The sequence below is a fragment of the Heloderma suspectum genome, chromosome 7 (assembly GCF_057233095.1).
Source record: "Heloderma suspectum isolate Gila_16-S chromosome 7, 16-S_ref, whole genome shotgun sequence".
NCBI classification, from domain to species: domain Eukaryota; kingdom Metazoa; phylum Chordata; class Lepidosauria; order Squamata; family Helodermatidae; genus Heloderma; species Heloderma suspectum.
This window is the reverse complement of record NC_139464.1, coordinates 43,359,385-43,370,288: the sequence shown is the minus strand read 5'-3', so window position 1 is coordinate 43,370,288 and position 10,904 is coordinate 43,359,385. Positions and strand designations below refer to the sequence as shown.

Sequence of the window (10,904 nt, the reverse complement as noted above, 5' to 3'; positions counted from 1 at the left end):
TCTTCGAAACCCAGCTTGCACTTCCGGTAGTTCTCGGCTCACATGCTGCTGAAGCCTAGCTTGTAGGATTTTGAGCATAACCTTGCTGGCGTGTGAAATGAGCGCAATTGTACGGTAGTTTGAACACTCTTTGGCATTGCCCTTCTTTGGCACTGGAATGTAAACTGACCTTTTCCAGTCTTGTGGCCACTGTTGAGTGTTCCACATTTGTTGGTATATTGAGTGCAGCACTTTAACAGCATCAACTTTTAGGATTTTAAATAACTCAGCTGGAATACTGTCATCTCCGCTAGCTTTGTTGTTAGTAATGCTTCCTAAGGCCCACTTGACTTCACTCTCTAGGATGTCCGGCTCAAGTTCAGTGACCGCACTCTCATGGCTATCAGGGACATTCAGATCTTTGCTGTATAGTTCTTCTGTGTATTCTTGCCACCTCTTCTTAATCTCATCTGCTTCTGTTAGGTCCCTGCCTTCTTTGTCCTTTATCATGCCCAACTGCACAAAACGCTCTCTTGAGATCTCCAATTTTCTTGAAAAGATCTCTAGTCTTTCCCATTCTATTGTTTTCCTCGATTTCTTTGCCTTGTTCATTTAAGAAGGCCTTCTTGTCTCTCCTTGCTATTCTCTGGAACTCTGCATTCAGTTGGATATATCTTCCCCTTTCTCCCTTGCTTTTCGCTTCCCTTCTTTCCTCAGCTACTTGTAAAGCCTCATCAGACAGCCACTTTGCTTTCTTGCATTTCTTTTTCTTGGGGATGGATTGAGTTGCTGTTTCCTGAACAGTGTTACGGACCTCTGTCCATAGTTCCTCGGGCACTCTGTCTATCAGGTCTAATCCCTGAAATCTATTCCTCACCTCCACTGTATATTCAAAAGGGATATGATTTAGGTCATACCTGAATGGTTCAGTGGTTTACCCTACGTTCTTCAATTTAAGCCGAAATTTTGCAACAAGAAGCTCATGATCTGAGCCACAGTCAGCTCCAGGTCTTGTTTTTACTGACTGTATTGAGCTTCTCCATCTTTGGCTGCAAAGGACATAATCGATCTGATTTCGATAATGTGGTGATGTCCATGTGTAGAGTCACCTGTTGTGCTGCTGGAAAAGAGTGTTTGCTATGATCAGTGTGTTCTCTTGGCAAAACTTTATTAGCCGTTGTCCTCCTTCATTTTGTACACCAAAGCCATGCTTGCCTGTTATCCCGGTGATTTCTTGACTTCCTACTTTGGCATTCCAATCCCCTATGATGAAGAGGACATCTTTTTTTGGTGTTAGTTCTAGAAGGTGTTGTAGGTCTTCATAGAACCGATCAACCTCAGCCTTTTTGGCCTCAGTGGTTGGGGCATAGACTTAAATTACTGTGATGTTGAATGGTTTGCCTTGGATTCGTACTGAGATCATTCTATCATTTTTGAGATTGTTTGAGAGCCAGTGTGGCGTAGTGGCTAGAGTGTTGGACTGGGAGCCGGGAGATCTGGGTTCTAGTCTCCACTCAGCCATGGAAGCTCACTGGGTCACTTTGGGCCAGTCACAAACTCCCAGCCCAACCTACCTCACAGGGTTGTTGTTGTGAGGATAAAATGGAGAGGAGGAAGAAAATGTAAGCCGCCTTGGGTTCCTTGCAAGAGGAAAAAGGCGGGATATAAATGCAATAAAATAAAAATAAAATAAAATACCCCAGTACTGCTTTTCCCACCCTTTTATTGACTATGAGTACTACTTCATTTCTTCTAAGGGATTCTTGCCCACAGTAGTAGATATGATGGTCACCTGAATTAAATTCGCCCATGCTTGTCCATTTTAGTTCGCTGGTTCCCAAGATGTTCAATCTTGCCATCTCATGTTTGACCACCTCCAGCTTACCTTGATTCATTGATCTTACATTCCAGGTTCCTAAACAATATTGTTCTTTACAGCATCGGATTTTCTTTTCACCACCAGACACATCCACAGCTGAGTGTCCTTTCGGCTTTGGCCCAGCCGCTTCACTCTTTAAATCAAAACCATTATTTGAAATTCTGAGCCTACACTGCAACAGAACAAACACAACAGAATAAACACATATTCATTTTCCCTAATAAAGTGGCTCAGTCATAACTTAAATCAAACAGTGTATTATGGTTTGACTCCTTACTCAGTCTGGACCAAATGTCACCCCTGAGGTGATTTCAGTCACATCAATGTTGAAGCAAATACAGAGATCAATGGAACATGTCGTTGGTACTATTTTATTTCTTACAAGCATAGTTCAGTCACCAAAGGAACATGCCAATACAAAAGAAAATGTAAATACTTAAGTCTAGCTCAACACTGAATAATTAAGAAGTGTTAAGCCAGAAGTGTTAGCTATCCAGACCGCAATCGCTCAGGCACAGTCTAGAGTTTGCTAGTTACAGTGTAGATGAACAGGTAAGTTCTCTGAATACTTGCTGAGCCATATGGCAGAAGAGCAGAAAAAACATCCTGCAGTCCTGGAGCAGGGTCTTCAGGAGCTTGTTTCACTTATGTGCATCTTCAGATAGGCATTGGGAGACCCAGCTTCTTTCCTTTTAATACTAGGGGGAAAAAATAAAATATCGAGTTTGTGCTACGCTATGTGGCAGGAAGGAATGGCAATTCTGCCTCTACCATTTCTGTTCCAGGCAAATAATGTCGTGGTGGCTCTTTTAATAGTGGTAGCTTTCTGCATTACAGAACCCCTATACCAGGGTTGGGCAACTTGTGGCCCTCCAGATGTTTTGGCCTACAATTCCTATTATCCCTTGCCATTGGTTATACTGGCTAAGGCTGATGCAAGTTGCTGGCCAAAACATCTACAGGGCCATACATTTCCCACCCCTGCCGTACACAGAAAACTCCATGTAGGAATTCGTAGAAAACCCATACGTAGGATGAGATGCTCCTATAAATGGCTTCTTTGCCATCTATGTGCACGGGGGGGCACCTATAGCTAATAGCAATCAGTAACCCTATATGTATAATCAGATTATGATCTACACAGTAATGCAATAAAATCTCATGATATGTAATTCAGTAATTCGAGTATGGGAAGTCGTTAAAATAGGCAAAAGCTGAGATAGTGATAGTTTGGTATCATCTGTTACATACCCTGGGATAAGTCCCTAGAAGAGTTGCTTCCATGCCACTGCTTTAACATGCAAGCATAGTATTCCTTTTTCATATGGTTAGTATATTTGCTTACATTTAAGTTGGCTTTAAGAAACAGTCACTCAAGGATTAATGCTTAGCAGTAGTATGCAGGGTTATTGGTGTGCTCTACTTAAATCTTTATACCAGAGTTCTGTCTTGTGAAGTGATCAAAGCTGGCTAGCTGCAATTCTAGCATTCTTTCTGTGATTGTTACCTTTAGTGACATAGAGATAAAAAAAATCGCAGTAGAAGATGGTCTGTACTACTCCAGAAACCACAGCAATTTGATCGTAGAAGTTCTCTGTGTGGTAACGCCAGATCCAGTTGGCAAGGTAGAGGGCACGATAGAGGCCCAAGAAGAAAAGGTAGTGGGTAGTGATTGTCTCAGCTTCCCCTGTTTTGCTAATCATGAAGAGCTGTGGAAGGATAGCCACTGATTCCAGATAAATTGAAAAAGTCCAGAGGATCTGAGGAAGGAGGAAAGTACATCCAGCATAAATGTTACTAGATGGTAGAGTGGTGCAGAGAGAAAGATGTTAATAATGAGAACGAAGTGAGTATGATAAAAGTTTGACTTCAGGTACCGAAGACTCAAGGAAATGTGCTGTGATCCGCTTTCCCAGGGGCAGGCAACCTTTTTGGCGCCATGGGCACATTTGGCAATTCGTGAACCTGTCCTAGACCAGCACTCATATATGCACTCTCATGCACCCCCATGTGCATGCATGCATGCATACACACAGGAATACACCTCCCTTCTCACTATAAGCACACAAAAACCCACACTTTTTCAGGACCCCTCCAAATTTCCCTCTAAACCCTTTCTCTGTTTCGCATGCAGCCTCCATTCATTCAGGCATATAAGCATTCCCTCCCCCAGGCTGTTCTCTGCTGGCTCCCCCAACATTTGTTGGCTTTCTGCTGCTCTCTTCCTCAATGCTGGCATTAAAGTGTGTGTGTGTGTATGGGGGGGTTACATGGAAGGGGTAGGGCACCTTGACAGGCGCCAAGAAAAGTGAGGGCGCATTGGTGCTTGCAGGCGCCATATTGCCTACACCTGTGCTACACACTCCCCTATAATATGAATTGCTTCCTTACCTCTACAGGGGTGAAACTGTAGTTTTCCAAAAATGACAGGCCTGTGACAGGAACCAAAAGGAATTCAAGGCGGAAAGAATCATTCTCACTGTCAAAGGTTTTCCGAAATTTCCCGTAGATCAGGTATACAGTAACGTAGGCACAAATTAAGAAAACAACCTGCAGAGAAACACAGTCAATAAAATTTCACTTCTTTTCCTTGGGGTAAACCTTTCAAGATTGGTCTTTTAGAACTTTTAGAGCCATGTCTGTCTTCTGGAAATGCTCTGAGCACTAGTGAACCTGCTAATGATGGGGATTGCTAGTTATTCTTTGGCTGATTACAGACCAAATGAATTTGCTCTTGTTATCTTGCATTTTACCCGAGAGATTCTAGTTTGGCATCTTTAATGCGCTCTATATGCAGAGACATTTTAATTAGCTGGACTATTAACTAAATTTCTTCTTGTTCATCTCCCAGTCCCCTTGCTTGACCTGCTGCGGGAATGATTTGACAAGGTTGCACAATGGGGTGCTACGTTCCATCAAGCCTGCTGGACTGTGTCACTCCGTTCCTGGTCGTGTATTTGGGGCCAGGGTAGAGGCTGACCTACGCATACTTAAAATGTCTTCCTGATGCAGGCCATCCCCTAATGCAACCGAAAGCTGGAATGTGCTAGCTCTGCCCAGTGTTACAGTGGAGCCCAAACTCCTGAGCATTGGGTTCTACTGTTTTCATATTACCATGCATGCTTGGTGGGAGTGGTGCGCCTTGTTCAGTCCCAATGAAGGCAGATGCTTGAGGACAGGCAATCTGACCAATTACCAACTGAGACAGAAACTTTTGCATTACTCTAGCTCCCTCGTCCCTATCTCTAACACCCATCTCCCAAGTCATTCTTGTCTGGCTGTGCTAATGTAGGAGAGCCTCTCCAACAATTTTTTTTGTGAGTGAGTGGAAGGAGGTAATTGTGAATGGAAAGCAGCAAGGATGACTGGGGACTACTGGCCTATCTGGACATTGGGCAGTTTGATCCAGGCAATGTAAAAATAACTGGTAAGTTTGGACGTGGGGATATGTAGCTTTTAAGCTGGCACTGGACTGAATAAAAGTTGCATAATACTGCGGCTGAGCCTCTACTCCCTTTTCCTGGGATGGTGCGGGGAGCAGAGGGGAGATATGTATTGAGTTCTGATCCTGTTTGCATGCTTAACAGCCTTTTCCCCTTGTCTTGGTGGGTTAGGCTGTAATTTTAGAAATAGCAGTACACATGTGATCCCTGCCTCTATAGGCATCAACTCCATTTTTACTGCTGCTATTTTGCTGCAGCTGCCCTACAGTTGCTGAGAAGACCACCAGTGCAAGGAGATGCTAGAGCAGCAGCAAGGTGAGGAGTCACTATTTCTTGTTATTTAATCTTTTTAAAGCATTACTGAACTAAAAGAACTGATTCATAACTCACTGTGGGGGCCTCAAGGATTGACGGCCGCCATTTTTATTATACCATTAGATGAAAATGTGAGGCAACTGAAAGCTAGTTTGATGCTCCCTTTAATATTGGGGTTTGTTGAGAAACAGTCCAGTTCTTGTGATTTCAGCTGGGGTGAAAGCTGTGGTGGAATCTGCTTGGTCTATCTGTGATCTTTGTTGATGTCTCTCTCCAGGCACACACATGAAAACCTGACCGCTCATCTAACATAGCAGTTGGACTGCAAATATTCCACCACTCCAGAACATCTATAAAAGAGTGGGTGGCAACAGCATCACCCAGCTGTTTTGCCAGTGGCTTTCTGGCTACTCAAGTTGTTTCCAGTCTTCCCCCTGTTCTCTTTCACAAGGGAAAGTGGAGGTGGAAGTGGCAAGGCAGGAGCCAGAGAAGGCATGCAAAGAGAGTAACATCCAGAGGCATCCACACTATTACAGAGAACTCTGAGCCATTCACTTTCTGGGTCCCACCATACTGGTGCTTTGTGTAAAGCTGGGGTAAACAACACATGGGCTGCATGCAATCCCTCCCTGGCCTCTTTGCCTGCCCCCCCCCCCCGCTGCCACTGCTGCACTGCTGAATTTGCCCCCAAAATTTGGTGGTGTGGCAGCAGTGAGGAGAAATAGCCTCCTTTTAAAAGCCAAAAGCTACCTCTTTTTCCTGCCGCTGCTGCACCGCCAACTTTTGGCTTTTAAAAGAGGCTATTTTTCCTCACTGCCGCTGCTACAGCACCAAATTTCAGTAGCATGCAATGGGCGCAGGGATGCAGCCCCTGGAGGGATCAAGGGACAATGCAGCCACTGACCCTGGGAAGCTGCCCACCCCTGGTATAAAGGGAGCGGGAGCAGCAGATAAGTTTGCCAGCAGGCCACTATGAGAGAGACTGGCCCTTCACCTTCTCTTTACTTTCCACTACAAATGTCTCACATCTTCAGTAAACAGTTGCAAACCAGGAGCTTGAAATAGCTTAATGGCTTTCTGGTCACATCTGTGATTAAGTGGAGAGTGCAAGAATACAACAAAGTCCCTTGTCCTTTCTTACCTTCATGACAGTATTATAGATGGAGATGAAATTGGTAAATAGGTCAAGGTAACGGCTTGTGAAAACAAGTGCAAAAAGGATCTGGCTCTTTCCTGAGATACCTGCAAAGCCACAAAATAAAATGAATGAGCAACAGATAAAGGAAAATCAACAAGAGGGAGAAGGGGTGGGGTGGGGGTGGGTGGGATCTACAGAGGAGATTTACATTGGTGCTACTGCGCATCAGCCATAGGTTTGACACATGACATTCCCCTCTCTCCGCTACAATGGTGGATCTTCATGCTGTAAAACCCACATTTTTGCAAAGTTTTATGACGGATTTTCCCGTCGCGCTGGCTTCAGTGCAGTTTCGGAGTCTGTGTGACCTCAGTTAACTATAGTGGTTTCAGCACCCGCTATGGGGAGTAGTGTTGAGAGGAGGAAGGGAAAGAATAAACTCCATAGGAGCTTTACAGAGAGCGTGAGGATGAGGGGTGGGGTGGAGAATTGGGAATTGCTTTGCCTTTTGTATCCTCTCTCTTGTGGAGGTTCTCTCTGCACTGGTGACTCATCCTCATGCTCTCTGTAAAGCTCCTATGGAGTTTATTCTTTGCTTCCCTACTCTCTTCCATTTACCCATGGCATGTTCTCATGGTTTCTGCTAGCAATCTATATGCTGATGACTCCCCAATCTAGCTTTGATCTTTCATTCACTGTCTAACTTTGTTTCTCCGTCTCACCAACATGTCCTTCTGGATCTCTTTACCTGCAGACAAAGAGGCTGGACCAATTAACAGTATCATTTGAACTATTTCATGACTCTATAACACAGAAGAGCTGCCTATAATAATTTCTTTTGAGATAGTTAAATAGAATGTAAAACCATGTCATTTCTTGGGTAAATGTTGTGGGTGGTTGCAAATGTTCAAGTGTCGTAGGCTTTTTCAGGCAGAAGAGATCAAAGGCAAGTATTTTTGTGCCATTGTTTAATCACCAGTGCATTGTATGACCTTGCAATTCTCTAACAATTATACCCCTAAACCTCTTGTTTTTCAGGATGCTTCCAGACAGTGGGATCCTAGCAATACTAATCATACAGCCATTCTTTTTCCCCTCAGCGTATTTTCTGCAGTAAGAAAGAAAGGTGGAAGAAGCAGAGGGAAAACATGAGAGGGTTACAAGTGGAAGACAATGTTGTCTGGACTGAGTGGACCCGCTGTAAAATTTGTCGAATGAGGCTTTTATAGTGCCATAACCTTTGCCTCATCTGGAAGTATCCTCGGTCTCAACATGGTTGTTTGGAGAGGCAGGCTGCATAGAAATTATCCTATATACAGGGACAGGAATTTGATCCTGCATGTGAATTCCTCCGCCCACTACAAACTTACACAGTTATCACTATCCCAGGATATGTACACACATGCATCCTTAAGAAACTGTGATTTGCTTGCACCACCATAACTGCCACATCACAACACCACTCCTTCTAAACACAACTTTGATCCCACCCACAAAAGGGAGGAAATTGGTGTGGTGGAGTGGGATGGGCTTGCAAGGAGGAAACTAGAAATGAAAGTAGACATTTTAAAAAGAGGCCAGGGAAATACTTCTGTAGAAAAGCATCAAGAAAGTAAAGAGCGAGCACAAAGTCTGGGACTCTAAAAGCAGTAACACATTTCAGGCTTCAGTGTGTTGGGGGCGAGTGGGGGAAAGAGTCAAAGGCCTGTTCTTGGATATAGTCAAGATTACATTATTTAAAAGTAGTGTGATTAAGAGCCTTTATTATGATTACTTTTTTATACCTCAAAAAACAAAACTCAAACTACCCTATAAATATAGGTGTCCTGAGATATGCCCTCCCTAAATGGCACTTCTGGTTTCCCCCCATTTTTTGCTCAGCACCCATATCTGTCTGCCTGTGGCCCATTTTCAGTTCCACACAGTCCAGTCTTATGCTTGTTTCCTCCAAAGTAAGTCCCACTCTGTTCAATAGAGTTTGCTCTCATGTAACTATACATAGGAATGCAAGATGTTGGGAGGATGGTTGTCTGCATACTGCACTGGCTGTCCTGCATCCCCTGAGCTAGCCTGCTGCCCTTAGGTGTGGTGGAAGATGCTGCTTCATCACCATGGTTGAAGTAAGGTTGAGTTGCCTGTCCACTTGACTTCTGTGCGTGAAATTGGGCACAATCTTGTCTTTTGTCTCAGGCAGCAAAATGTCTTGGGCAAGCCCTGAAGTTTCCCCTGTTCATTGCTAGTTTCTTTTAAACCCCTGGCAGAGGGTTTTCCTTGTCTCCCCCAAAGAGGAAATCTTTGCTGAAAATGCAGAAGGATTCTTGCCTTTTCCAGCCTCCCAGAAAGCATTTACTTTGCTAAGGTGTGTGTGTCAGGTAGTGGGAAGGTATACAAAGAATGCCCAAGTCACGACAAATCTCAGTTTACAGTTGGTGACCAGGATGTGGATATTTTAACAGGCGGGCTTGGGAATACACAAACGTGATTTGCATTAAAAAATCAGTGTAGGAGCATCCCTGCACCATACAAGTGTCACGAGAAAGGGCCTCATCTAGGCAAATTTTCCCATCAAAACAATGGAGAGAAACATCTATCTAGAACAGGACAGGAGGAAGACACATTGACTCCAGTGAGTTATAGATTCAGTTGTGTCTTATTGTCCTACCAAGCTATTGGCAAAATGTTAAAACATCCGGTTCCTTGGTTGGTAGTCAAGGATGAATGTGACCCAAGCAGGCTAATCCCAAATCCTGAGTCTTTGGGGTCACAGTTTGTGTTCTGGTGGCAAGTCACTTCATAGCCTTGCCTGCTCCCTTTTTTTCCTTGGCATTGTTTTCACATCAGCACCTTGTCAGCAGGATGGAGGGGAAGGAGAACAAAAACTTACCAGCACAAGACTTTGATCTCCAGATCTTCACCAGCAACATGATCATAGCTAAGAGGTGAGAGACATCTCCCAGGATTCGAAATATATTCATGATGGCCCAAGAATGTCCCAGAGGGGGTCTGAAGGAAAAGCAGTTAATTTATCTTGAAAAGGAAGATGCCTACAGCAGTTAGGTGCCTTCTGGTTCCCCACTGGAAGCTGGCATAAGAATATTTCTCTTCCTCTTTCTTCAGGGACTTGCGAAATAATCCCTTTCCATTAAATTTCCTTTTCCTGTAGGTAAGAAATAGCTTTCTCCTCTCCTGGTGGAATTGCATTCACACTGCCTCTTTTAATGGGAAATCTTCACCAATATTCTGCATTGAGCTTTGAAATTAAACCTTTGGTGCACTAGAGCTGGTCTCTGTTTAGACCCAAGAAATGTCTTTTTTTTTCTTCTTGTGCACTTTTTCTGTGAGAAGACTTTGGGTCAGTGCCTCTCCTCAGTATATTTGTCCCCTCTAATAGAAGAGCTGAGGAACATTGCAGTCTAAGTAAGCTGTGCAGTCCCAGTACAGGCACTGGGTGACGTGGCGTGGATGCTGCTTGTTTGGGGAGGGTGGAGCAGAAGGCGGGTGCAACTAGGCCGAGTTAAACTTTCTCCTGCATCCCTCCACCTTCTCAAGTTACAGCTGAAAATGTCCTTAAAGGGGAAAAGACTGTGAGGGGGCAGACATATCTTTGCAAGTTCAATAGGAAAAGTATTAAAATCGCTGCAGACTTCAGAGATGGGAAAAGGCCCATTAGATAACACATTTTTCTCTCGGAGGCCCAAAGCAGGGCTGTTTTCCCCAATCTCCAGTGTCCTCAGTATGCATTGTAGACCCATTTAGTCTGCAGTGCAAAGTTGAGGGATCAGGATAAGGGGGTTGCTTTCTTCATTTTAATTGAGTTTTCTTCATGCATCTTCCCATTTTTGCTGTTAGGAAGTATTTCTGCCTATCCAGACGGCATTTCTTCCCTGGCTCAAGTCATCTTGGGGAAGAAAGGGTATACTTAGAGAATACTGTATACTTACGGAAAGGTAGGCTTCTAGAAGCCCATTTACTTTCTGTGACATAAGCAGTCTTGGAAATTGTGCCCCTGGTGAAACTCACCCACACCTAATGGTGTCCTAATGACTGGGTTAGATCCAGACTAAGTTAGTTTAATATAGAGCCCTTTTAAATCAAGGTCACCTCTTACCCTTCCTGTTTTTCCCACTGCTGCTGCCATCTTTTCTCTTAC

The 10,904-nt window shown here is 44.0% G+C and overlaps 1 protein-coding gene across 1 annotated transcript; it reads right to left on the bottom strand.

Annotated features, from left to right (window-relative positions):
• Positions 1-2,139: 2,139 nt before the first annotated feature.
• KDELR3 (KDEL endoplasmic reticulum protein retention receptor 3) lies at positions 2,140-10,193 on the bottom strand. Its single transcript, XM_084809835.1, has 5 exons — positions 9,639-10,193; positions 6,758-6,858; positions 4,250-4,408; positions 3,366-3,618; positions 2,140-2,556 (listed from the first exon to the last, which is right to left on the bottom strand). Exons 1-5 carry the CDS (start codon positions 9,727-9,729, stop codon positions 2,516-2,518), a joined length of 645 nt encoding a protein of 214 aa, XP_084665961.1. The 5' UTR covers positions 9,730-10,193; the 3' UTR covers positions 2,140-2,515.
• Positions 10,194-10,904: the final 711 nt, after the last annotated feature.

Coding starts and splice junctions, on each gene's coding strand:
- KDELR3 (XM_084809835.1), bottom strand. CDS start 9,729: ATGAATATATTTCGAATCCTGGGAGATGTCTCTCACCTCTTAGCTATG. Junction 6,859..9,638: donor GAGATCAAAGTCTTGTGCTG/GTAAGTTTTTGT, acceptor GTGGCTTTGCAG/GTATCTCAGGAAAGAGCCAG. Junction 3,619..4,249: donor ACAGTTTCACCCCTGTAGAG/GTAAGGAAGCAA, acceptor CTCCTTCCTCAG/ATCCTCTGGACTTTTTCAAT.